Source organism: Hippocampus guttulatus, chromosome 14, assembly GCF_054856545.1.
Source record: "Hippocampus guttulatus isolate MCC_2025c chromosome 14, RoL_Hgut_1.0, whole genome shotgun sequence".
NCBI classification, from domain to species: domain Eukaryota; kingdom Metazoa; phylum Chordata; class Actinopteri; order Syngnathiformes; family Syngnathidae; genus Hippocampus; species Hippocampus guttulatus.
In genome coordinates this window covers 16600934-16628834 of record NC_141274.1, presented here as the reverse complement: position 1 = coordinate 16628834, position 27901 = coordinate 16600934, and the positions used below count along the sequence as shown (strand labels likewise).

At 41.9% G+C, this 27901-nt stretch overlaps 2 protein-coding genes across 2 annotated transcripts in view; both read right to left on the bottom strand.

Annotated features, from left to right (window-relative positions):
* Positions 1–124: 124 nt before the first annotated feature.
* On the bottom strand, positions 125–23882 carry npc1 (Niemann-Pick disease, type C1). The gene is made up of 25 exons (XM_086130091.1): positions 23720–23882; positions 18695–18823; positions 18398–18504; positions 18131–18300; positions 17190–17357; positions 16867–17116; positions 15031–15113; positions 14566–14936; positions 13597–13823; positions 13381–13481; positions 12831–12933; positions 11867–12056; positions 10621–10803; positions 10421–10535; positions 10187–10314; positions 9979–10113; positions 9773–9862; positions 8531–8721; positions 8315–8430; positions 7460–7589; positions 7197–7382; positions 5782–6013; positions 5595–5708; positions 2483–2645; positions 125–1351 (listed from the first exon to the last, which is right to left on the bottom strand). Exons 1-25 carry the CDS (start codon positions 23795–23797, stop codon positions 1269–1271), a joined length of 3843 nt encoding a protein of 1280 aa, XP_085986217.1. The 5' UTR covers positions 23798–23882; the 3' UTR covers positions 125–1268.
* Positions 23883–25207: 1325 nt separating this feature from the next.
* The window catches only part of egfra (epidermal growth factor receptor a (erythroblastic leukemia viral (v-erb-b) oncogene homolog, avian)), a 53081-nt gene continuing 50387 nt past the window's right edge, over positions 25208–27901 (bottom strand). The window contains exon 28 of the mRNA XM_086129083.1: positions 25208–27169. Coding sequence (XP_085985209.1) covers positions 26850–27169 — 320 coding nt within the window. The 3' untranslated portion in view covers positions 25208–26849. The remainder of the gene's footprint in view (positions 27170–27901) is intronic.

Genomic DNA, 27901 nt, shown 5'->3' with positions numbered 1-27901 from the left:
GAATTGAACCCGGTACCTCTGCACTATGAGGCCAACATGCCAGTCGACACCGCCCATAGTTGTTCATTGCAGTCCTAAATGTGATATTGCAGTCAGGCTCCAAAACAAAGGAACAAAGTCACAGTTGAATTTCAAAAATACAACTTTATTGTCATCATATTTCACTTGTTATTCCGGATAAAAAGTAAAAGCAGAGTTACGCCTTTTATGCTAACCTCCGCTACTTTATTCATGCAGGGATGTCAGATCTAAGTGATGATACGTCACGATCATATCGGAGATTTTAATTGACCCAATGGGATCCAGCACGTGGAGCCCAGACAACCACCGCACAAAAAGCCCTCGGGCTGAGAAATTTTTAATAATGTATTAAAATTGTTCTAAAAACTAGTCTCCAAAAGGAATGGTTGAGTCACTTTTACAACCCAGACACAGTAACCGCATCAATTAAAAATTGTATCCCAAACAAAACAAAAAGTGGTACTGCTCGTTCCAGATCAAGCTGTCATTGTACACATGTTGCAGTCGTCCAGTTCTATGCCGAGTCAAGAGTTCCTTTAGTAAAAGAATGACTTCTCAAACAACACAGTCAAGGATGTGAAAGAATATTTAAATTAGTCCCATAAATTAGAGGTATTCACACGTGCGGAAAGCTGGCACTTAAACCTGTTCGGCTACTGCAAAAATGTTTTCTTGTTTACAAAGATCACCCGTGATAAAACGTACTTCCCCAAGTAGACCTCGCTCAGGTGTGCCCAACTCTGGAGGGCTCGAGTACCTCTCTTGTCAACTATGCGAGAGCAAAACCTGAGTCATTACTAGAGTTACAAACTGCATGTTATTGCATCATTACTCGGTAACAGTGAAGACTTCAAACATGTTGCATGTTAGCTTGAGCTCTGAGATGTTGTTTAAAAAAAAAAAGGTTTATAACATGTGTGTGGATTTTACGTGTGTGTGTGTGTATATTTTAAAACTGACCAGGATTCCCCTTTAAACATTCCCAAATCACCTCCAACGTAGGCGCAAGTGTCTGTCAACTGACATCTCTGCATGATATTTCAGTCTCGATTCTATATCACTTGAGCGCCAGATGGTAGTCGTGCGACGAGAAATGTCAAGTCATAGTCGTCAGTCCAATCCGTGTAAAAAGACCGCAGCGGCCATGACAAGTGTTGTCTGTAATGGCGGGAGACAAAGATGGGGGAGAAAGCAGGCGGCACTCACGACCCGCACGCTTCATTGTCCCGCCCGTCTGGCCGGCTGTCTCAGTAGTTGAGGAGCCGTTCCCTTTCGGTTCCGATGAAGCGCCTGTTGGCCGCAAGCAACTTTGCCCTGTTGGTCGAGGGGCCTGTCAGGGTGATACACGCTCAGTATTCAATGGATTAAAAAAAAAACTTCCTCTGTCACATGTAGGACGCAACAATTCTTGCAACAATTTCTAGCAGCTGTAGACCTCTTTGCTGCCTTCCTGACCACTTCCTTTACAAAACCAAGGATGTGCCGAGTAAGAGGTTTGATACAAATTATACTGTTCATTACTATGACCACACTTGACCTACTGTGTGGAAATATGAGGAAATGCCTGTAAAATAAACACAATCCTTGTTTGGAAACTACACACACACACACAAAAAAAAGCATTGATTAAAATATATTGAACCCGCGATTCGACTATTTATCAAATTAAACACTATGAAATTTTATGAATTGGTTGACTTTAAAACAGCCCGATTAAGGTACAACGTACGCAATAACCTGCTCTGCCAAAATACTCAGCTGTTCAAAATTCAAGAGAGTTGCTATAATTAAGGGGTACCAACCTCTACAAAAAAAAAATCCAAAACAAGAACAAACATTAAGCAAAGGTGTGTTTCTGTAATATGTGTTAATTTGTGGAGTAATTTTGAAAAGGACCTGAAAATGTGTGACTTGCTTGCCGTGTTCAAAAAGAGGTTCAAAAGTACCAAAAAAAAAAAAACTGAAATAAGTCTGATTTAAGCTGGTAAATTGATGAAGTGCTGTGATGTAACGGTATGTTAATTATCACAGTGAGAGGAAAGTGATATATACATATGCCAGTGTGTGTGTTTAAGTAGTCCCTGTACAAATCAAAAGTTGGAGGAATATACAAGTATTGCATTTGCTTATATGTAGACTTTTCAGATTGAGATATACTACATAAATGACTACCATTTTAATATCAAACAAATTAAAACTCACAATGGACTAGATACGTTTTTTACTTTTTCAACTTTACTTCCTGCCAAATTTCTATTATCTGTTTAAATGTTCAGTACACAAACACATTTTTGTCAGAAAGGATTTGACTTGGTATAGTATTATTTTACGATAACTATTTTCTTTTTGGCTTTTGTAAAAGCACTTCTTTTGTGTGTGTGTGTGTGTTTTTAAAATTAATTTTAAAAGAGATGTGTACTTTTTCTCGCCTTCACGTATGCATCGTCTGCTGTGGACTGACCTATGTAGCTGAGCAGCACAGGCAGAAAGATGAGGCCGTGCGTGGCACCCAAAAGCACGATGGCCAAGTACATGCGGAAGTAGAACACCTGGAAGATCTGCGATTTGGACAGCGCCAGGATTAGGATTCCGCCAAACTTTGTCAGTGTGATTCCACTGAACACCTGAGACAAGAGGAAACAGCAGTATAACTCAGTGCTTGACATAAACTTCAGCATACACCGCTATAGCCACACACAAAAAAAAAAAAGAAAAGGTCATCCATGGGCTCAGCTTTTTGTGCCACACTTGCTTCCAAATAAGGAATTAAACCTTAGCTAATATTGGTTGACCTCTATTTACAGTTGTAAGACTCAGGAATGTTAAAATGTCACGTAAAACCATGGCGAGACAGTGAAAAGGTTTTTAGTCTTTTTACACTTGCAAGCCCCAAAAAAAGAAAATTACATTATGCTTGCCCCGTCGTTTGGTTTTGACTTAGCGTTTTCACATTTTACATTGGTCTACCTAAATATTGTTGACACTTGTCGGACAATTGAGAATGGGAAAAAAAACTTGTAAATAAAGATTTGACATGGTGAGAGTTGGACTCTGAAAGCCATTACAGTGAAGCCCTGCCTATTTCTGATTGGCTATTCACAAACTTACCTGTGAGGGGTTTATTTATTTTTTCATAAAGACTCTATACTAAGCTTTTTGGAAAAACAATGCCAGACTAACAAGTCTGTCATCTAATATATGGCAGACTAGTGTCTAATATAAAGACACTAATATATGGCTCTTTCGATGATTGCATCTGGCTCGCAGATAAAACAAAATATTTTCGCTTGTTTAATGCGTCAGTCGATTTTTCACCGCTCATTTTCTGTTCGGGCTGCAGTTGGCTCCAGGTGCAATTTTGCCATTGCTGTGGAAACAGGTAAATGCCCCCTTTTGAATCAGCCCGCTCTGTCATTCGCTCAAATCCTTTAGCTAATCCTTCGACGAATAAGATGGCGAAAAGAAAAAAAGTTGACGAGTATGGTACACTTCAGGACGAATGGACCGAAGGATTCACCTTTGTGGAGAGAACAGGTTCTGCGGTGTGTCTAATTTGCAATGACAAAATACCATTGATGAAATGGTTTGAATGCAAAGCGGCACTTTGACACGCCCCATGCTATGTTCGCATCAAAATACTCTGCGAGAGACAGCAGAAAGGAAGCGTGTATGTTACTGAGCAGGGTGCAAGCCAGCCAGCAGCAACTTCGCGGATGGACCCGGCAATCTGACTTTCATTCCGATAGTTTTGCTGGATTTTTAGCAATCGTGAGGAACGGAAAACCATTCACATTAATGGTGAGTATTATCACAAAATTATTTTAAAGAATACATTCAGAGGCTTATTATACTGACATTTTGTTGAAATCACTTTTAAAATACAGTTTTTATATGCAGTGAAACTCCTCTACAACGAAATCCTGTTTGCAGCAAGACATTTTTCACAACAGGGGGGTTTTCACTGTCGCAAATTTGATCTCACATGTAAACACACATACGCACGCACGCACACACAAACGTATGCGTACTCTTTATTTTTATTCCAATAGTGCATAAGTATGAGCACACACTTATTTGACACTTCATATAGTCAGTGTAGAAAGAAAAAAAAGGGAAAGAAATTGTCAAATGTACGATCAGCATTCACTTTCACTTACATCAATTTCTTGGATAATGTCTTTTATTTTGCTTCCTCCGCCTTTCATTTTGATCACTTTTACCCCCTCTTCCAGCGTCAGAGCGCTTGTCTTAGCTGCTTGACATCCAAAGGTCCGTTTTGTAGCCATTTTAGCAATGCAATGCTCATGCTGCGTCTGAATCTAACAATAACAAATACTTCCTGGACCCGGTGGCTTTTCTTTCCACCATCTTACGGTCTCTAACTCGACCTCCCCTTGATCGCTACCCAAGACAGCGTTGCTCTGCTGATTTTAAAACCAGCCACGGGACGCTTCGTAGTCCTCAATGGCCATAGTTAGCGCGATGGAACTCGCCTTCTCTCTAATTAGCGCTCCAGTTAGCATAAGGTTTTTAGCATGATAACAAGTAAAGCATTCCAGGAAACATTCGTTTATTTGACTGTCCGTCGAGCCACAAGCAATTTACTCTGAGCAGCTAATCGAATGTGTTCCACTCTATCTTCCACAGATCGAGCTACAGTATCTACACACATAGATAGTGAGGTCCCTCTTGGCCAATCGGAGGCCAAGATGATGCTCAGTAGGCCAATGGCAGAGCAGCTATGAGTATGTTGCGTTCAGGAAACTCGGAGCTGTGTAAACCAGTGTGGTGGTTGCTGTTGCCGTTTCCGAACGAAGCAGCAGAGGTCGCTGTTGGATTAGACTTTGTTGTAGTGAATCTCTTCGCGAGGCAGGAGCAGAGAAAAATATTTCGTATAATGCAACAGGGTTTATTTTTCGTTGTATGGGGAGCAGGAGAGTGGGAATGGTGTTAATGCATGAAGAATTTCTTTTTAAGAAAATGGAAGGCTTTTACGGTAACTTTTTTTCTGTAATAGATTTTATACACAAGGCAGCTCAGTGTAATTCACACAAGTGCTCAGTGGTACAGTGTTCGTTTCCCAATCCCAGGTTTGGCGATTGGATCCCCGGCCATTGTGACCATGTCAAAGTGTCCTCGAGCAAGATACTGAACCCCCAGTTGCTCCTGATGCTGCGTCATCAGGTGAATGAGGTAACAGTATAAAGGGCTTTGAGTACCAGAGGTAGAAAAGCGCTATATAAGTGACAGCCCATTTACCATTTATCTTGGCCTTGTTTATATTTTAGCAGCTAAAAGCTCAAGCTAACAAATGACAGCGTCTCGCCCGCCAGTTGTGTGGATGACATTCACGCCCACTTATGGTAACGGAATGTTGTAAAAGGAGTTCGAAATGATCGTGAAGTGTTTTGGGCTGGTATATTTGTAATTCTAAGCATTTTTAGGAGCTATACTATATGACTTCTTATTGCAAGCTATTTTTTTATTATTTTTTTGCAATCTGTACAAAATGGAGGATAAGCAGCATCCAGGAACAGGAGGTGATTAATTTCAAGTTTTAAGTTAAGACTTACCGAGCTGCCCATGTGCGCTAGCGCCTCCTCAGCCCGGTCCACTCTGCTTTTCTTCATGCTGACGGAAAAAGCCCGAACCAGATGACTGCAGAACTCCACAGAAATCCCACATGCCTGCAAAAGGAAAACATGAGCACATAACATCAACTCTACAACTCGTATCCTACGCGCACGCCCCCGTCCTCACCATGACCAAGTTGACAAGCGAGACGGCGTTCAGGCTGATGTTCCACAGCCACATGATGCCAAACATGTTGACCAGGATCATGGCGATAGTGACGCACACCAGCACGGCTGACCACAGCTCAAAGCCCAGCAGCACTGTGGTGACCAGGAAAATGGCGCCCAGCGACACGCTCAGTTGGAAGGCTGTGTCGTACACGATGGTGAGGTACTGCTCGTAAAACACGTAGAAGACGCTGCGGAGCAGGTGATAGTCAGTGGCTCATATGTGACTTGTTTTCAGGTGCTTTCATCTCTCTGTTCTGCCATTTGCATCCTCCTCAATGACCATATTTTCTGCATGATAGAGAAATCTACGAGCAAAAGTGTGTCATGTTTAAAGTTTCATTTCATTTGGGCATGTTTAGACATTTGGGTGCGTATTCAGCGCCCCCAACCGCCTGTGCGCAAAGATGTCGGCTGTTTGGGCGGAGGGCTTTTGAGGTCCACAGTTATCACGTTGAAGCAAGGGGTCAAACAGATGGAAGAAGGCTAGACTTGGTCACACAGTGGAAATAAACAATTTGGGAACGAAGTGCTGTAGAACATCAAAAGACTGTTTGGGAACGACTGTCGCGCCCAGGCGGACATTTGTCATCTGCTAAGTCTACAACTTGGTGATTCGTTGTAGACCAGACTGGAAGGTGTCAACGTGTCTGCGGTTCAAAGCTTCAACCAAGGTAATCAGATCACGACTGAGGAGCCGGACCGGGGGTGTGGTATGCAAATATCGGGAGCAGTGCTTTTCTTGTATTTTGCATATGTAAACAATAAAAGTCCGACTGCAGGACAAGGAACTCCAAGTGTGATCACGGGGCAACTACCGTCGTTGGCCCTCAGAGATCCTCTTCCGCCATCAGAAACACAATCTTCCCCGTGTGTCGAGTCATTTGTTTAGCTTTGACCGAGAAAAAACTCTGACACTGCACTATAAGGCACACCTTCAATGAATGGCCTATTTCAAAACTTTTCATACATAGAGCGCACTGCATTATAATGCGCATCGAACAGAAGCTACAACAATGACTGCAGTTGCGCTATGTATCCACTAGATGGAGTTTGCTAAAGGGAATACAATACAATACAATACAATACAGCTGTATTTTTATGCATGTAAAACTGGTCACGAACGCGGACATGAAACATATAAATACAAATGGCAGTACAAAACCATAAATGAAAGACAAAACATTAAGACAATTGATTCAACAAAAAGCCACACAAACATCGTGGGCTCACATGTCTCCTTCCTTTGTTTAGTCAGTAGTTTACTTTGCTTCTGGTCTCATTTCATAATGGTGCACTATTTGAGAAATGCCAGTAAATTGCAGGTTTAATATTACACCAAGACTAGAGTATGACAGTAGGAGTAGGACCCACCTGTAGGCAAAGACTTTGTGGTCCATGGTCTGACTGATGTTGTCAGCTAAGATGCGGGCCATTTTCAAAGCGTCAATATAGTCCGACGACTCCTTCAGGACGGTGTGAAAGGTCATGAAATAGCTGGCGCCCACCTGGGTGTTGTTGGGAAAAATGTCCACTGCTGTGGCATAGGCAGCATGGCCACTGCAAAGAATACAAAGAGTGAGGGCAGAGATGGAATACTTTAACACGCACGCACGCAACTTAGCATTAGGAATTACCCTTTTCCACACTTGACATTGGGATTGTCTGACAGGAACATGGGAAGAAAGCGCATGAAGTCATCACCCAGGGGCCTCTGCTTCCCACTTTGGGTCGAAGGTCGACAGTGTACACACAATGGGTCCACCACTAGAAAACCATAGGCCATTTGGTAAGCATTGTATTTGGAACTGTATATGATATTTTGGTTGTTAAGGCATTTGGTTCAAGTAATTATCCAATAGTGTCTGTACTCATTGTGCTCACGGGTAATTTAAGTCAAACCCAGTTTACCAGACCTCGACCTGCTCAAATGCCAATCAACCATCGCTTGTCTTTGGTTTGTCATCGAAGCAGTCTTTTCACTGTTACGCGAGACATTTGTTGAATTGCCCGACAGCTGACGAGGATTTAGGCTGGTCATCAGTTTCCGTTAACAGTTGACTTTTATGACGGCTGTTCAAAGCCCCTGCGCAGTTGTTTTATTTTCTGGCTAGACATACTTTTTGCAAGTGACCATGCCGCCAGTTTCATTTCTTGGACAATATTTCTTTTCAACACACCTGAGGCATTGCTTGTATAGTTTGCGACCACGTATTGATTTCCCCAAGTTGTCATTGCCATAACATCTGATAGGCGATCAATCAACTTCAAATTATCATTATTGCGCAGCGGTCAAGTTGACGCATCGAACAGTTGGTTCAAACCCTGCTGGTCAGGAGGAAGTAAAGTAACAAATTTTTCCACCTTGTGTAAAAGCACTGCAGCGTTAACAATGCGCTTGTGCCATTGTTTGCTAGTCCATTGTGTGCATGGGTAATAGAATGTGGGCAAGAATTCACCTGGAGAGTTGTTGACATTAGATAAAGATTTACCTGAAGCGTTACAGAAGGCTCCTGTGGCATTGTTGTAACGGCAGCAAGTGGACCGTGGCTTGACCCAATCGAAATAGTCGTCCAGCCAGGAGGAAGGTGTGACGGCAATGGTGGAGCTGAAAGTAAAAAAAATAAAAAATAAAAAATTAAATACATATATATATGAGAATCTCGTGCTGTCACTTAAACGGTTTTATTTGAAGATGTGAGACATACTAGTTGCTGATGAGCGACGCAGAATAGACCTGCTGCACCAGGGAATTATTGTTGCAGCCTACGCCGCCGCACACGGCATTCTGGCCCTCAAGGCTGCTGTAGTTGAGGCCATCCTCCACGACAAAGTAGACCGGAGCTCCCGTGTGGAGATACTGACTCAGGTTCTTGAAGTACTCCAACACGTATGAATCCTATTTGAGGGCCAAAAAAAAAGCATCAAAGGCAACAAATACAAGGACAGATTTTAATATAAAAAGTCCACGTCATACAAATAGGAGAATAACGTAGAACTACAGCAATCAGCAGTTTAATGTGAATGCACAACATGGACTGAACTGACCACTTTTACTTGGATTTATTGATCGTTAAAAAATATGCCATAATGCAGTGGTTCTTAACCTGGGTTTGGTGAATCAGTCTTGAGGGGTTCGACGGAGCCTCTGCTAAGGTGGTTAAGACACACCCCACTCAACATATCAATCAGTTATGACACGCCTGCTTGGCCATCATTGGCGGCAGATGATCACATTACATTGCTTGTCCAATCAGTGCTGGGGGAAATTTAGTTTGCTCAGTAGTCAACGTGTAACTGTCGTGATAGTACGGCGTGTGATTAAAAAAAAAAAAAAAGTTTAGTGGTCAGACGAATATGTACAACATGGATTCGCAGCATCCTATCTGCATGATTTGTCATGCCAAGTTGAGCAACACTAGTCTTGAACCGGCAAAACTGAAGGAACACTTCTTTAATCATATTTTTATTTTTCACTAAGGGTTCATTAAATGTGCATATGAACTGGTTGGGTTCGGTACCTCCAACAAGGTTAAGAACCACTGCCCTAATGTATTGATGCCAATGGAGAGGCGCCCATTGAAATGATAATTTTCTGTATGAATGTATGCAAATATGGCTACTCTCAGAAATGTAAGATTTTTTTCCTCAATAAATTTACAGCTTCAGAAAATATTCCAACTTCTCAATATAACTCCAATTGCATTATCTTTAATGTGTTTATCCTCGTAACATGACAATATTATTCCTTTAAAATTGTCTCTTTATTCTCATAATATTTAAACGTTATTCTTTTATAATGTATATTTCAAGGACTCCCACCCCCCACCAGCGGGAATAACTAAATAAATGAATACATGAAACGGCTTGCTGTAAACAAGAGGTGTTCATCTTGCATAGTGGCAGCTGTAACCGAGATTGACACTGTGCATCACATTCACGTGACTTACATCAGGCATGGAGAGCTGCTGATTCAGTCCGATCTCAACTTTGTTTACCACAGCAATACTGAAGGACAACGTTCCCACAAACACAGCCACCTGTAGAGGGAGGATTTTTTTCCCAGTTATGATCACCTGACAACCTGTGTTTAAAACTAAACAGTACAAAAGCAAAGCAGCTGTTGCAAACACGTGCCGCTGCTGCACGCACTTACAATGATGGGCCGCACCCATTCTTTGAGGATCAATGGCGCAAAGACCTTCTTGAAAAAACGGAAAAGGATGCTGTCTGTCCTTGTTTCCTGACCTTCGGGCAACTTGGCGCAGCAGATAATGTCCAGACGATTTGCCTATTGTGACAGCAAGATTTAGGAACTTCAGCTAGTATCATCATCTAAATGTGTTGCCAACGTTTAGGCTCACCTCCTGCCGCTTCAGATCCAAGCCCAGAAGGCTGACAAAGCAGCTGATTTGCAACAGGAAATCAATGAAAACAGCCAGGCCAGCAAAGAGGGAAAAAGTCCTAACTGCAGGCATGTTGGACAGTGCTCCTGCAGAACAAGACCATCATCAGCATGGAATTAGAAAATGCATGGCACCATTGAGAACATACAGTATAGTGGCCTACAAATTTCATTCCTGATCATATGTGTATACCCAGAAAGAAGGCCACAGTCTCTGAAAAGGAGGACAGGAATATGCTGGGTGCAACGTCGCCGAGGATGCGACCTATCTGTTGGTGAAGTTCCTCCTGGGGCAACCGCTCATCTCGCTGACACCAACACAACAACCAAAAAAAGGTTAATTAAGTCATGTTTTGTAGGGACTCGGTGATGAACTCAAGAGAATACATCTACCTGGTACGTTTGCACAATGATGAATATGTTGTCCACACCGACAGCCAGCACCAGGAAGGGGATGACCTCAATGACGATGAGGGTGAGGGGGATGCCAATGTAGCTGAAGATGCCCAGCGAGGATGCTACTGAGCTCAGCACAATCAGAATACCCGCTATGGCCAGAGAAATCTTGGAATCCACCTGTATGTGTGCATGCAAAAAAACTCATTGTTAATAACAATGAAAACCAGTGACATAAATGTACCACACTTGAACTGCTCTGACAACTCATACTGTTAGGTCGGGGGTCGGCAACCTGCAGCTTTCGAGCCGCATGCGGCTCTTTAGCGCCCCCAGTGGCTCCCTGGAGCTTTTTCAAAAATGTTTGAAAATGGAAAAAGATGGCGGAGGGAAATATATATATATATAGTTTTTGATTATAGTTTCTGTAAGAGGACAATCATTAACATTTTCCGATGCTGTTAAAACGTGTCGAATAAATATTACATTTCAACATTTCGTCAACGAGGATTTGTGTCACAGCCTGCGACACACATTTCTAATAGCAGGGCGGGATGTCAGTCAGGAGGCTGTTAAAAAAAAAAAAAAACCCGGCCTTTCATGTACAATTCACCGAGGGTACTTGCAAAGAATGGGAATCTGGGTCGCCAAGAAAAGCATGTTTAAACGTTACACATGAGCTACGATAGAACGCTGCGAAAGTGCGTCCCGTGCCTCGTTCATCTTGGCGGCCGTTATGGCTATTGGTCATTACGGCATGCGTGTGTAAGTGTGTGCGGTAACGGGTCGATCGCGGGAGGTTGGTTGATCGAAGAGTAGATCTTCTGTCAAAAAAGCTTGGGCACCCCTGCCTGCTCTACAGGATGAACTGCAGGGGGGAAAAAAAACTTTTAATCATGAACGTTCGTTGTGTATTTGTAGCCAACTTAGTCATGTTGATAGTAGACTAATATCAATAATATAGATACATACAGCATGCGTTGCCTTCATTATAAGGCTTTTAATTTTTTGCGTCTCCAGACATATTTGGGGGGTTTTTTTGGTCCAATATGGCTCTTTCAACATTTTGGGTTGCCGACCCCTGTGTTTGGTATATATTATTCTCCTTCTACTTAAATTGCCCCTTTTCCCTCTTCTACCGCTCCTTTTTGTGAGCCATCAAGTCCTGTGGCGGCAGGTTGAGCAGGTTCTATTGAATCTGCCCCGTGTACCGTGACATGAACTTGTGACAGCAGCCGCTTACCAGCAGTCTTCTGCAGCTGTTGATGTGTCCTAGTGCTAGCGAGATATAGACAAACATGATGGCGTAGCTCAGGACAACGGTGCTGATGTCACTGTTGCTCTCCCGGTTGATTTCGTCCTCGACGCTCCTCTCGGAGCTGAAGGCGATGGTCAGGTTGGGGTTGTGGAACTCCTTCATGAAGCGGATGAATCTGGAGTACACGCACACGCACACAGGTACTTTAATGAAGGAGATCAATAGCAAGAAATCTTGGATACCTATCTATTTTATAAGAAGCTAACATCATTCGCTAATGCTCCTATATTTTGTTGTTCTACTACTTCCTTTCATAACTTTGCTGCTGTGAATTGGGAATTTCTCCACTGCGAGACTAATAAAGGTTTTTCTTATCTTAATCTATGCTCCTAACACTGCATCCCTGCTGAGCTTTTGTCTTTGACAGAACGGTGTTTGCGTGTTTGGTCTGGGTGTCACGTGAAAATGGAGGATCTTCCCTCAGCCAAGCAGCAGGTCATGTGCCAAGAAATTCCGTGTGGAGGTGTTAAATTAATTAGCTGTGTTGTGACATCACAATACGGAATAGTATCTTTTAAACCACTGGTGTCAAAGTCAAGGCCTGGGGGCCACATCTAGCCCGCCACATCATTTTATTTGGCCCGTGAAAGCATATCAAAGATGACAACTTTCATGATGCTTGCTAAAGTCTGAATCAAAATTTGAAATTGTCATATATTATGTAATAATTACAACGTTCGAACAATCCATTATTCTTGACTTCTGCTGTCAAAACTAGTTATGCATCTATTTGTTGTTCACCGTGTGTCTAATATGTGGAGGTGGTTACACATGTATATAGTTTCACAAAATTCACAGTCAACGCCCCTCCGAGGGAAACCGTAACTACAATGTGGCCCGTGACAAAAATGAGTTTGACACCCCTGCTTTAAACGAAACAAAGTCTTACTCTTTTTCCCACGCTTGGGCTTTGCCCAGAATGTCAGTGTCGTTGCGGGAGTTGTGGATCGGGAAGGTGATGACAAGAGCGCTCGCGTTGTTGTAGTTGGTGGCTGATATGAAGGAAACAAAGCAAACAACTCAACATCACCACATGTGCTGTGTACATAGAACAAGAATTTGACATTAAAACAAAAGACAAGTTAAAAGAGATGAATAACATTAAAAACAGTACACCACTACACAAAATCAATGCCAAGTGCCACCCTGAATCAAAAGCCATGGAATAAAAAATGTGTGTGAAGTACGAAGACTGTTGGCTTTAGATAAGGCGCCATGGGTCCCAAGTCAGCATGGAACTAAACATCCTAATTTCCCCTTTCTTTTCATTAAAATTAAAGAAAATCAGCGACATCCAGGCCTTGATTTCCAAGACAGAAGTGGCCAAAATGAGAACATTTCCGGTATATCTCATGCCTGTGTAAGTTCTGATTATGCAACCTGATAGATGCCGCAGAAAAGGTTGTCCCTGTACTTCCTTTTGTGTGTGTACTGCTTACAGTCGTAGCCTCCCAGCGCCAGCCAAGGGAAGACGGGACCTCCAAAAGTGCCGAGACAAGGATCGTGGAGGATGGTGGTGTCATTGAGGGATGCCGGTGCGCTGTAAGACAGAAATGTGTTCTATACCAATTCTCTCTCCCTCTTTTTTTTTACATTTTAAACAATTTCTCACCCCCTCGGCTTTGCATAAGAAAAAAAGGGAGGGAGAAGTGAACCTGACACAGTAGAGGAAGTGGCTGTGAAAGTCGGCGTAGACAAAGAATTCGTCGCCTCGCATGTGATCCAGTACAGCGTGGCTATTCTGGAAGTAGTTCAGGACACTCAAGATAGTACAGTTGTCGTTGAAAGGGGCCAGCGGGGAGATGCAGATGTCCTTCAGCGTGACGTTCTGGCTATCGTATTGGGCAACGAGTGCCTCGATGGCAAGCTGCAGATCCAACACCTGATGGGTTTGAGGCAGGGGGAAATTAAAAGAAAGAAAACCTCAAATCACTTTGGAGCTTTGAATTTGCTGCAGCATATATCATGACATAGAATGGTCCCTTTGCAATGTTTATCTACATTGATTAGAAATTCAGTAAAAATCAAACAAGAAAAATGCAATGCGGCCCTCATCACTGTTTCACCACTATTTTTTGGTGGAAATAGTAAAACTATCAAAATCACCAAACAATTACATTTTAAGTAGGGTAAATAAGAAAAGCAAATTAAATATTTGCCAATTAGATTTGTGCATGCGCAAGTATCTATCCCTCGAGAAAATGGACAGTAATCATGAAATTCTCTTACTGAGAATTGAAGGTAAATAAAATCAAATAAAAGTGTAATTAATTCCACCAAAATCAGTAAAATCAAATACAACAAAAAACACTAGAATAAACAAACTCCTCAAATCAAACAAAATGAACAAAAAATAGAATCAAACAAAAATCGAATCAGCTGAAATATTCAACAAGAATTATAAAAAGTATCATCTGTACTTTAATCACTGACTTAGGAAAATATAAAGTAAAAAAAAAAAATATATATATATATGTATATATATTATATCTACATGGTCCTAGCGTGAGTTTCCCACTAAGTGCTCAGTCAAAAAAACTCTAATTTGCACAGGCTCGAAAGTAGCAGATGGCAGTACATGATTATTGTTTCCGAACAGATATTCGTTCCATTCTCCACCTCACCTGATGAAGGATGTCCTTATCCAAAATGGCTCCAAAGGGGACGTCGGACCCTCCAAAGTAGGGCTTGTAGGTGAAGGTCTCGTTGAGCGGCGTGGTGATGATGAGCTGAGCCGTCCTGTAGAAAGCCCCAAAGTGGCTGTCAAAGTAGTCCTTCTCTTGGCGCGCCTGGCTGCCCGGCGACGACCATAGCTCCACGGGGTCGGTGGTGATGCGCATGTAGACCAGACCGCCCGAGGACGCCATCACCAGGAGCAGGCTGCCCAGAATGACCGAACACGGGTAGCGCACGCAGAATGAGCCCCATGAGCTGAAGACCGCCCGCAGCGCGTTCTCAAAACGCTCTCCCAGCGTTTCACAGCACGATGCGTTGACTGTGGGCAGACACAAATTGACTATTTGCTTATGTGTCATTTCACATACACTAAAAGAAGACGTTCTTAGGTGAAGTGAATCAAATCCCTTTACCTGCTTCAGGATTATCGCTGTTGAGCGACAACGGGTTATTACTATCCAATATGGGCCCATACTCCGACAGAATTGTCCTTTTCCTAAACAAAAGTACACATTAACTAGCTTTGTACATTTAATTCAGATTCAGAAAACTTTATTTATCTCTATATATCTAATGTTGAGGCATTATAGAGCCTTGCATGGGAGGAAGGAGAGCCATGAAACTGGGCCATACCTACCCAAATTTATATAAACTGGCACTCGCATTTCTCTGCACCCCAGCTTCATCTGTGCCTTGTGAAAGAATATTTTCTAAAGCTGGTGAAATATTGTCCAAAAAAAGAAACCGTTTAAAGCCAGCCATTGTGGGAAAGCTATTATCTCAAAATAAAAATGAATAACAAATTATCCTTAGCACATGTTGTATTTTGTTCACATACTAAATTACTAACACAAGTACATTCATATCTTTGTCTTAGACAAATAGCCATTGAATTCTTAACACCGTTGACCTGTTGGGCTTCTGGACCACTTGATGGGGCCATAGAGTATAAAGCACCATAAAGCTTTGCTACATGTGCAAACCAATGGGCTGCAAAGCTTCATTGCTTCATGGGACTTCATTTGGCCATCACTAGTATTGACAGGCACACCATTCTCCACTTCCTCCAGGGATCTAGGGTGTACCCAGCAGCAAATGTTCCCGAGGGGCAAGTAGGCTCCCCACTGCCTGCTCTTCTTGTCAATTTTGTCGATGGCATCGAGAGACCGGCCAACTAATTCCATGGTTTGTTTTAGGATGAAAGTACGGCAGGAGGCTAGGAAAGTCAGACAAGGACAGCACATAGACTGAGTGGCGGGGAAGGGTGAGGGGAGGGCAGGAGCAGAGCAAAAAAGTGTCCGCCTTCGTCGAGAGCCAAGCAAGAAAAAAAATCCTCAGGTCTTGGTTCAATTTTATCTCACGTTTCAGCTAGTTTGTGACTTTTACTGCTTAACTTTTTTTTTCACCAGCCTCAGTTCTTGTCATGAGTACAGAGTTTGAACATAATAGTCTTTACTACCCTGGCTTGACTAATTGCCAGTTGTGTTTTTGGCATCTCATTTTCCTAATTGGCCATTTGCCATCATCCAGACTAGTCGCCCACAAGGGGACACTCCTCATACATCTAACATGGTCCCAGAGTATGAAAATAAGCTTGTCGTGGATGAGAATAGTGGTTAGTAGGGCTAGGTGATATGGCTGAAAAGTGTGTCACGATAAAGGCACTGGTAATCCCTATTGGTCGATATGGACACATATACATTGATTTTTGTTTTTGATTTGATTTTTGATTAAAATAACAATTAAAAAACATTGGATAGATTAAAACTCCAGAAGAATCCAGAAGAAAAATCCCATTCAAAATTTCTGCGAGTAAAACAAATTTTCAATTTTTTTTCAATTTCATGAGGCGACAGGTCATTGAAAACGCGAAGCCACACGCACGCATGCTTCTTCATTGGTACAGCTGCTGCTTCTTTGGCAGACGGGCAGGCAGCGACTCTGCTGAACTCAAAACACGCTTTTGTGCTCCAAAATTCCTTTGATGTGATTATAATTGTGGCACATCTGACGCCATGCTACGGCCTCCGTCTATAGCGAGCAGAATGCTGGGGGTGGAGTCTCCTTCCAGATTATTTTACGATTGAAAATAGCATATTACATTGATATTGATCATGTGTCTATCGCGATATATACTGATATTGACGTTAAAACAGCTAAAAACAGTTCAAATCAGAAAGCTGAGTGGAGCACAGAGAATTCAAAACAAAATCAAGAGATTATAGAGAACTTTTTTTTTTTTTTTTTACCTGTAGCACCACGCTGCGAGCACTGTGCCGATAAACACGAACAGGAAGGTGATGTAAGAGATCCACATAATGACAGTCATCGCATCCACTCCAATGATGGTCCAAGGAGGCGGGACAGGTGGAGGGAGGGGTTTGGGCCCGCATTCTTTGGTACAATCCTGGCAGGAGCAAGGACCTGAACCATCGTCCAGGCCTTCGGAACAGCCATATGTCTTGTTGTTCATCGGGGTGTAGCCAAACACCGGCACATCTAAAATCAATTTAAAAGAACAAAAATTGACATACTGAGAGAAATATATATTTTTCTGATAGGTAATATTTACCTGTGAATATTGGTACAATAGGAAAAGGAGCCTGCCCATTGTTTATGTCAAACATGTACTGGATCCAGTTGGTGGCATTGCAGTACTGGGCGGCTTTGCCGCACAGCAAGGACAAGGCCGGCACGTTGCTGGACGGCGCTTGTACATCCCGGCAGGCGTTGTACATGGCTGCAAAAAGGGACAGCATCCATTAAAGTCACATTTCGCCAGCGCACGGGTTTGCTTGGCCTTGTGGTATGGAAATTGTTTGAGAACGTATTTAGATACACTGCTTTGCTCTAAAAAAAACAAATAAATAAATTAGGCAAGTAGACGCAATTTTTAACGATATTTGTACATTTTGAAATATTGGGGGAAATATTTCGCAAAATCCAAATCTACAACTGTAAAGGAGAAGCAAAAATGAGTGTTCATCAGAAAAATCAAGGAAACCAAGTAAATAATGGCATTTATGAAAAATGTAAAATAAAATGAAATAATAAATCACTATATATATATATATATATATATATGATACTATAAAAATAATAATTATGAAAAGAAGCAGAAAGAATAATAAATCTCATTCTTTCTGCCACTAAACAGTAAATACTCATATTTCCATAATAATAGTTGACATTGAAGTTTATATCACGATCGGTACCATTATTGTGAAGGGATTCAATTTATACTATGATATGAATTTTTGGCCATTTTGCTCAGCCCTCACTCTCCATTTGAAGCAAAAATATGTAAAACAATTTGCGGATTCACTCGTATTTATTCTACATTTTACGATTTAAAAGTTGCGTTTATTAATGCAACAAGTGTTTCAAAAGGTTGGAACACATGTGAGGGGAACGTGGTTGTTAATGGCTTAAGAGAGGCTGTGTAGGTCCAAGCTACTGAGATAGGCGTGCAAATACTGATGTTTGAGGCAAGTGGTGTGCATGCAAACTCACCGTTGGAGAATGTTTGTCCGATATAGTACTGAACCTCGACGATGCTGGAGCTGTTGAACTCGGTGGAATTTGTGTACTCGAACTTGGTGGCATTCATGAATTGGCTCTGGTGCGGGCTGCACGTCAACTCGCAGAAGAGGTTCATCAAGTTGAAGAAACATGAGGGACACCTGCAAATGGCCACACAGAATGATGTCAGAATGAGTCAGTATCAATTATGCCATGACCTGTACGCTGTGAGTTCATGTTGTTAGCTAAAGTTCATACCGGGACAGGAACTGAAGGGGCAGCTGGAGACTCGCTTTGAGAGTACGCAACTGATCCACATTGCAGCAGAGTTCGCGGTTGCCATAGTCATAACCAGGACACAGCTCCTGTATCATACGTCCATATGTACAAGAGTCAATAATAAATACAATTACAAAATATTTTTTTTAAAAATATTTAAGGTAAGGTTATTAAAACAATACATGAAAAAACAAAAAATAAATGCTTGAAACAATAATATGATGAAATACATTTTGAGGGGTTGATTTTGTGCTCTCGTACAGTCTTGACACATACCAAGAGGAGGTCGTAGCCCTCGGGGTCCAGAGGTTTGGGGGATCCTGTGTAGTTACAATTATATTTCTTTCCGGGGACCTTGTCGGACTCGGCACACTCGCCATACCACACGCAGTGTTGTGCCGCCGCCTGCAAAACAAACACAGCACAACATCAACTTGGATGCTGCCAGAGTCTTTCCTGGAGATTTTTCTCTTGTGATGCCCTTTTACCTGGGAATTAGGCAGTCAAATAAAAACAAACACACATGCAAGTTAATTCTTTGATGCTCGCTGAAATGAGGTCTAGCCAAGTGTGCGAAACAATTTCTACAATGACATTTAAGGCACATTTTGGGATGACATGACAACTACCATCACTACTTCACAGATTTGACGCTTCAGATTTGAAGTTGAACTGATTTTGTTGGCGCCTTGACGCTTGTCGGAAAATACTACTATTTCACTTCTGCAAACGCGTTTCCTTTTCCGTTTTGATATTTAGGGATTATACGTACATGTTGAATGAAAGACGTGACATGAGTTGAGTCACAGCAAAGCCACCGACTCAACAGCTGTCGCCCGAAGCGGCGACAGAAAACACACTCATTGTTCAAGGGAATAGTGTATCGACATCAGAGTGTCATCCGCTGGGTTTACAACTGCATGGGTCACGTGACACAATAGGATTCAAGTGGAGTACGAGTCATTGCAGCATGAACATTTGGGGGGTAGGAGGTTGATACTTTCAGATTGACATCAAACGAGGATGAAAATCCATCATCATTGATTTCCGCTTATCGGTGGGCTGGTCCCGGGGGTGGCAGCTTCAGCACGGAACCCCAAACTTCACTTTCCCAAGCCACTTTTGCCAGCCAATCCTGGGAGATCCCAAGCCGGCTGGGAGAGAGTCTCTAGCATGTCCTAGGTTGTCCTCGGGGCCTCCTCCCAGTGGGACACCTCACCAGGGAGGCGACCTGACAAGCTGCCCGAGCCGCCTCAATGCGGAGGAGCAGTGACTCGAGTCTGAGCCCCTCCTGGATGACTGAGCTTCTCACCTTATCTCTAAGGTAGAGGCCAGATACCCTGTGGAGCAAACTCATACATATACGTAGACATACACCATTCTATCTAGCTACATATTTACCAGAGGCGATTGCTCTAATACTGCAAGGGAAGCTCAGTTTCCCCTAAAATGTCAAAAAATAAGTGATCAGATATATGTGTGTACATACAATTGTGTGTACATGTCATTGACTGAATATGCGCTACAACACCCTCAACTTGTGTTCCGAATCAGCTTCTTATTACTGGTTACGACGCGACTCTCTTCTCATTCATTCCCGCAGCTTCACTGTGATTTAAACTGTGTGGACGCTGAGCATCAACAGCGCGGACGCTGGGCGTCTAAAATGTTCAGGGTAGGTTGTCCCAATGCATTGAAAGGAGACGAGTCATTGGATAAATGCTGTTTTTTGTCCCGCCCATGGACGCTCAGCGTCTCTGGGAGTCTATGGGCAGTGGGCATGTATCGGCCGGCCAGGATGCTGAGCTTTTCTGGATGATGATTGGATGATCTGTCTGAGGCTGTATCTCTTTTTGATTGACAGCAAAATGAGCTAATCACCGATCTTTTGGTGTTGGCATCCGTGGGAGCATTTTCCAATTCTCATTCTGTTCTGAGTTGAACTGGAGACTTCCTCTAATCATTTTAGCGACACTCTCTTTGTTGAAGACGACTAGCGACAGATTAATATTTTATTTCTGGTGTGTTTTATTGTAGTTGCTTGTGTTAGCAGACTGATTTATATTACCACAGTTAAGACCCTGGAAAAGACGCCTTGTTGGTATGACAGGGTCACAGATCATTTTCTTGAAAAGGAACAGAGAGTAAAATTCACACGTATAAATAAACGGACACATTTTATGATGTAGGCCGAAATTGAGCTTCCCCTCCTTGACAGACCAGCATCCGCCACTGATATCTACATAAATTACATGCCTCCCCCGTGCCGGTGTGGGTGTTTTTTTCTCAGGGTGCTCCGCTTTCCAGATACTAAAAATATTCACCGTAGGTTTGTTGTCCATGTGTGCCCTGCGAATGGCTGGCAACCAGTTCAGAGTGCACCACGCCTACTGCCCAAAGACGGCCGGGATACCACGCCTGCAACCCTCATACGGATGGACGTTTTTTTTCTTCCATGCACACTTATGAAAACTATTTGCATAACCCTGCACATTGCACAACAGTTCGGTGGTGTTGGGTGGCGTTGCAATGTGCGTGGGAGGTTTCCTGTGCCAATTTGAGGGCCAGTGCCTGTGGATTGTTTCACGTTCAAGAACACAAACAAAGCCCTGCAAAATGAGATGGATAGTGAATCAAGTATGAATAGCCGACACAGAAAAAGGTTTCTAATTGCCTACGGATGCCACAAGATGGCAGCAATCTACTTTTCTTCTGTTTGTCAAGCTCCAATTCATGCAGACGACCATTAAAGATGATGTCACATAATTGCCGCAAGAAATAAATTAACTATTTGCGTGGCTGAATATATACCATCTCAAGTGTCAATTTTATTCTTCGTGCTTCAAGTGGGATTAAATGAAAGTCAAATGTAAAGTCACCACTCATGCACATGCACGAACGATTATTGTCAGTCGTCTCGCTCCCAAACTGATTTTTTTTATTTAAATGATACATGTCACATATTAAGATATCCTTTATTTGTCCCGCAATGGGGAAATTACAATCAGAATTCAGAAAGGAAAACGCTGGGTAGGGAGAGGGAAAAAAAAAAAACTGGGGTCGGGGGAGAATTTGGAATTGCGCTAGAGTGTGAACATAGCCTAAATGAAGCTCATTCCCTAGAGTTCAACATGTGCCCTTGGCACCAGGATCCCACCAGATGGGAATGTAATATTTTCTTTATGAGACATTGCCTCTGGCCTAAGAACAAAAACAGGAAATAGGTGAGTACTTCAGCAAATAACAGGAGTCTCCCGCGAATAATGTATATGGTACCAGCCAGTCAAAAAAACAGGATGTCAGCATGAAATGGGGATTGGGCATATGCAGTGTAATGCAGCCTTTGATAGAGTCCAGCTTTGTACTTCTTTGAGCAGCTGTCATTCTTACTCTTCCTGCCTATTCAGCATCCCACTGCTCACATGCTCTCTGTTGGAAGCAATGACTTGGGAGGAAGTAAATTCACTTACTCCACAAAGTGCTCCCCATGCCCCTCTTTTTTTTTTTTTTTTAAATCAGAAAAAAACCACAGGACCTGCTTGTGTCTTTCTGCAGAGTTCAAAGGTGGTGTGGAAATGTCACGGCCATAACAAAACAGCTGATGTCAGAAAATGATAGGCTTGTTTAGGATTGTAGTCATACTGTTGATTAATCAGGGTAAAGTGTGATATTGGAGCATGGCCAAACAGTTGACAGAAAAGACAGCAAAGAGGAGTCAAAACAAAGCACGTCAATCAAAGAGTGATGAAATTTGTCCAGCCTGATTGAATCACGTTTGTTTCGAAGCATCTGCAATGGCAACAATAAGCCCTCTCTAGGCTGAGAGTTCAACAATCACACTGTGCCCGCGAACGACATTAAAAACCAATATGACCAAAGCCTGAAAGATGACAGCTTGCAACATGTCATATTAATCAGGTCAAATATTCAGGTTAGTTATTATTTTGCAATACTTTTACATTGTTAGACGAAATTGTGTTGTTGTTTTTTAATTCAAGTTGACAGCCGACTGCACGCTCCACATTCATTTTCTTTTCAAGTTAATTTTTTTTTCGTTACACGCAGAAACAAAATCATTTTGAGTTCCGTGAAGCAGGAATAGCGGCAGTAAAACAATTTCTGGAACTGATCAGGTCTGTACAGAATGGGAGCATATTTTGCTCGCTTTGTGTTTTGGGTCTTTTTCCTGTTTGCACGATCTGCTTACTAGTTCTCAGGCGAAATTGTTGGTTCCCGTGCATCAACAAGACTAACCACTAAGGTCACTGAAATCGGTGGAAATTGACGAGATATTGACGATACACAAAGCATCCGGCAGAATGTCCTTTGGACAGATGAGGCAAAACTACAGCTTTGGAAAAAACACTATACAATACTGTGAAACTCACACTGCAGAGATAGATTTTATGGCAATCATAGTCGTTCACTCTGCTTATCTTAACTCAAGACGAATGCTTCTCTTTGCTTACTTGTTCAAACTTAGATGCATACCGCTTCGCACACTCAGTGACAAGCCATTCCATTGTTGGAAACAAGCGCTCATTTTTGCCCACTATTTTAAGTCTTTAAAATGTCATAACTTGCTTAATGCTTCACAAATTGACTACCATTTTCTGTTAGTTTATTCACGATCTTTTTAGTGACAGTGGTATTTCTGATTAAAAGAAAGAAAAAATAATAAATGTTGTTGTCACTTACCGACTTTAAAGCTGCCTGCAGCTCTAGTTTTAAGTATTTTATTGTATTACTACTTTTCAGGATTGGTTTGTCCCCTGTGTAAGATGAAGCAAGCCCCAGAACCGAGTAGAACATCGTGCTCCCTCACAGGCAAAGGTGTCGGTCACTGAAACGATGATGTATGAGACGTGCTATGATGTGCTGTGATTGAGGCTTGCAACTATGTATTGTCATGGTAGCACAAATTCGAATCGGTTCTGTCAGTGTTTGCTTTGAAAACATGCATGTAAGTGCTGACTGAACGTTTCGCCGGATCAATGACAAGTTCAAATTCCAGGTACATTTGAGAGGCTTGTTACAACATCAAAGAAGCCTTGGAAGCCTTCGGGAGACATTAGGAGTAGGCACGTCTATTTTAATTACAGCCCGTTCAGTCAACGGCGACATCGGAATGGTAGAAACGACGTCGGTTCAATGAAAAGCAAGTTAGCATGGGCTAACTCTAGCAGTCATTCACGCCAAGCCGCTGACCGGTTTGTGTGAATGTTCACGTGAACGCTTCGGCTTTAGGAGCTGAGTCATGTTTTCTAAGGGCGAGAAGCACACCCAAACAATGCGACTTACCCATCTAAAGTGGGCCTCCGAAAGAAACAGAAGCAGCAAGAGAAGATAGAAGCCACCTCTGTCCGGCACGAAGCCCATCGTGGGTGTCACTTGACAGAAAGCAGCACGACGACTAACGGAGTGGCTAAGCAGCGAAACTTTCGCATATTTGTCGGAGGCTTGATCCTCTTCTTCTTCGTCTGGCTTACTTGTTTAAGGGCGGGGGCAAGGCGAAACGTCGGTGCTGCCACCATGAGGGAACATTGTCAACTACGCCATATCGCTCAAATCCTCAAAAATTATAATGAACAACAAAAATACGCTTTAAATGTAAAATGAAAGAATAAAATATAAAATAAAAATATCCATCCACCAAAAAACGAACGTTTAGTAAAATAATTCAATACTAAAAACACATTAAAACAATACAATAATAACTAAACAAAATTGAAAAACTATTAAATTAAAAATAATGCAACCAATAATATAAAATACCTCAAAATGAAAATACAAAAATAAACATTGAAACACTATACTATAAACTACATATTTTAAGAAAAGAGGAGAAAATAATGGCATTTAAAAAACACCCATGCCACAAAGAATGTGCTGAAATGCATGTTGACAAGCCAAAAATGCTTTTGGGACAAAGCTCTTGTGACGAATTCAAGTTTTAGTGGGATTTAGCCCTTCTCTCACATTTTCATGGAGCTGTGCCGTCGTAGTTTATGAGGTTGATCCGTGGAGCGATTATTGCCATTTGAAAACTTTAACCCATTTTTCTAATATAAGGCGTCCCTTTGCTCAATAAAGGTTATAGTATTGTAAAATGAAGATACAAATATGACACAAGCAACATGAAATACATGAGATTCAGTGTTAGATTTCTAGCCACTTTTATTTTGTAAAACAACGATTCTTCTTAGCTTCAGAGCTTTTAATTTAACTATGAATTAATTGAGTATATTGTACGTCATGTGATTTTCATATTTTTACTCGTGTAACTACAGCAAAGCATTAGGAACATCAACCACAAGTGAAACAATCACACAGTACTAGAGGTTTATTTTTCATAGTATTTTGTAATTATGAGTAAAGATGGAATTTTTAATGAGCGCACAGTTGATTTAACCCAATTTTACAAATTCGTACTTGACTTTTCCCACCATCACATTCAAAATTAATAATGCTACTGTATGTTCATACATTAATCGGAGTTATGGAAATGAATGTACAATTTAGAGCTACTTTGCTGCTGGTTGAGACAAACTTCATGCATTCTATGCACATTGACAAAATGTTCCTTTATCAACCCCGTGTGAGTGATGGATTACATCCACTCACCCAAAACAGAGTGAGACAATATTAAAATGCCTACAGTATCTTATCTCTAGAGAGTCGTCATTGACTTGAGGTGCAGCACTTGTGACTGATCAGGTGAGGCAAGCAACTCTTTTTTTTCTCAAGATAATAAAGAACTCAATTTCAGGTGAAAAAAAGAGAACCAAATGGATTTTATTTCCACAGAAGAAAACGATTTATTCACATACAGACATTTAAATCATCAAAATTCTAGTGAGTATTTGCATATGGTCCAGCGTTTGTATATTACAGCAGAGTATATTCATAATGTGTGTGTGTGTTTGTACACACATATATAAGTGTATGTATGTACAGGTATATATAATGTACAAGTGTATATCTGCCTAGAGAGAGAAATATAATCACAGCATCGTGAATACACCGTTATAACCTGTACCTGTACCTGTGTCACATCTACAAAAGTAGGCTGAACAGGCTGCTACATTTTGTGCATTTCTTTAAAACTGGGAATTTTATAGTGAACACTCTCGCAGGGAAGAGAGAAAAGACTGGGGAGTTACAGTGTCGACCAGCTTGGGAAGGATTACATAAAAGTGCTTTATTTCTGTAACCACAGGGAAATACTATATTTATCAAAATTGACTTCCCCGAATGCACACACAGGGCCTTAGCTGACCTGGAATTTTCTCTCCACAAAAGGGGAAACAGGAATGTGTTGGGAAGTTGTTTCCTCTTTCTTGGTTGAGTCAAATTAAAGTGTGTGTGTGTGTGTGTGTGTGTGTGCATGCGTGTGTGTTTTTAACTTAAACTACACAAAACTAGAAATGCATGATCAAAGATGACCCCAGCGTATTCCACCAAATGTCCTGTGTACAGTTTTTTTTTCACGATTTCATTTTAAAAACAGTCACAAATTAATCCAAATACAAAATACCATTTTTTCTGTCCTAATGTAATCCTATGGACACCCAAAATGCTGCAAGGAAAATTGTGTCCTGCGTCCTGCACACAACAACAATAAAACAATAAATCCAATACAGTATACTATACAACTATAGGATGCAATTTATGCCACTTTTCCACTGCACAAGGGTCTCGGTCGGCTCTGTTCGCTTCTGTTTGGGTGGGTGATTTACCACTTCCAAAAGTCCTCCTGTATTTACTTTTCAACATATTTGCCACAGTATCCAGACAAGTTTAATCTGAAGAGAGAATAAGGGTGACAAAAAACAAAACAAAACAAAGGTGTCAGCCTCCAAAAATCTCGAGCGGTCGGGCCCTAATAACTTGAGCACGTGTGTTTGTCCTTTCTAGCAAGTAGCGCCGTAAGAGGCCAAGTACGGTAGGTAATGTGCAGTGGAAAAGAGATATGTGTGTTTAATGAGTGTTACAGTTTCTGAACTCCACTTCTCAGCATTATCTTTGAATAGTAAGCAATTCACCGGGTTTTCCCTGAAAGTGGCCGATTCATACGTTCTATGCTTCCTCATGAGGAGAGGAGCGTCACCAAGAGTGTATCCAGCATTACCATCCCAAGAAAGGTGAGTTTAGCCCCGCCCGCCCGCCCGTCCCCTCCACATCACAGTGGGTGGTCCATGTGACATCTTGAGAGGCTGTTGGATGTCAAACCAATTTGTTTTTGGCTTGAGCTGCTCATTTCAGTTCCCCCTTTTTATGCCCGCTGCGGACGGGGTCACGTCCTCTTTGTCGTCACGAGAGGTTTTCACTTTCCGACAGGGCTCATGTGAACTTTCAGGATCACTGTTTCAAGGTGACAGCTAATTGATGGTACCGCTAAGAAAATATATCGTTTCACTTCTAGGAGTCATCAGTCGGGGCCCAGGTACTCTGCGTTCTCCGCTGACGGCAGGTGCCCGTTCATGCGGGCCTTGAAGCTGGGTGTGAAGCTCTGCTGGTAGTCGGGGTTGTCTATACTGTTCTGCAGCTTGTACTTGTGGATGGCGTGGAGCTCGCCGTTGGGGTGGGAAGTGAACTCGTTGAGGTACTCGGGTTCGTTCTTGAAGCAGTTGAGGTACTGGGAGTCGTCAGCATCGTCCGAGGAGATGGTGGGAAGGGGGGTGCGCAGAGGGCCGGGGCGCTGGTACACGGGATTCATCATGTCCGAGGCTGTGTTCTGGTTCATGTAGTCTGTTGGCATACGTGAGCAGGGCAGACTGTTATGTTTTTGCACATCAGTCGACATTATACATTAATAAGAAACGAAAAATGTTCACATTGTTTACGTAGGGCCTGGCCGATTAATTGGACGGCCAGTTGTGGCCCTTCAAACATCAATCAACATAATCAGCCAATTGGAGACAGCAGTTGTACAAGAGTAAAGTCATTATTTATTACACATACATTGATACCATGACCTTGAATCCTTAAATATGTATAATGCCATTTGTTGAAGGACCATTTTATTCAAAACAAAGCAATTTTATTTTTACAAGCAATGCTTAGGTGAGCGATGCAAGTAATCGACCTCGATGCCACTATTTTATACACAATTTAAAGTCACAGTTTGTTGAAAAAAGTCAGAAATAATAATCAAAAAATATAGCAATATAAATCAAACAAAAATGTGTGTTAAATATCACACATTGAACAACTGAGAACACAAACACACATTAAGTCCTAAGAATTTCATTAATCAAATGCACTGTGCCACACAATACATTCTGGGGAAACAAATCTTTATTTATTTATTTTTAAACAGCACATATCTGCATAGAATTGACGACCACTGAAACACATTGGGGGGGGGGGGGGGGGGTTCGAATGAGAGCAAGCAATTTAGCTTAGGTAACACCTTCTAAACTGACACTTCGCATTAAGGCTGAATGATTTTGATAAATAATCAAAGTGCAATTTTTCCCT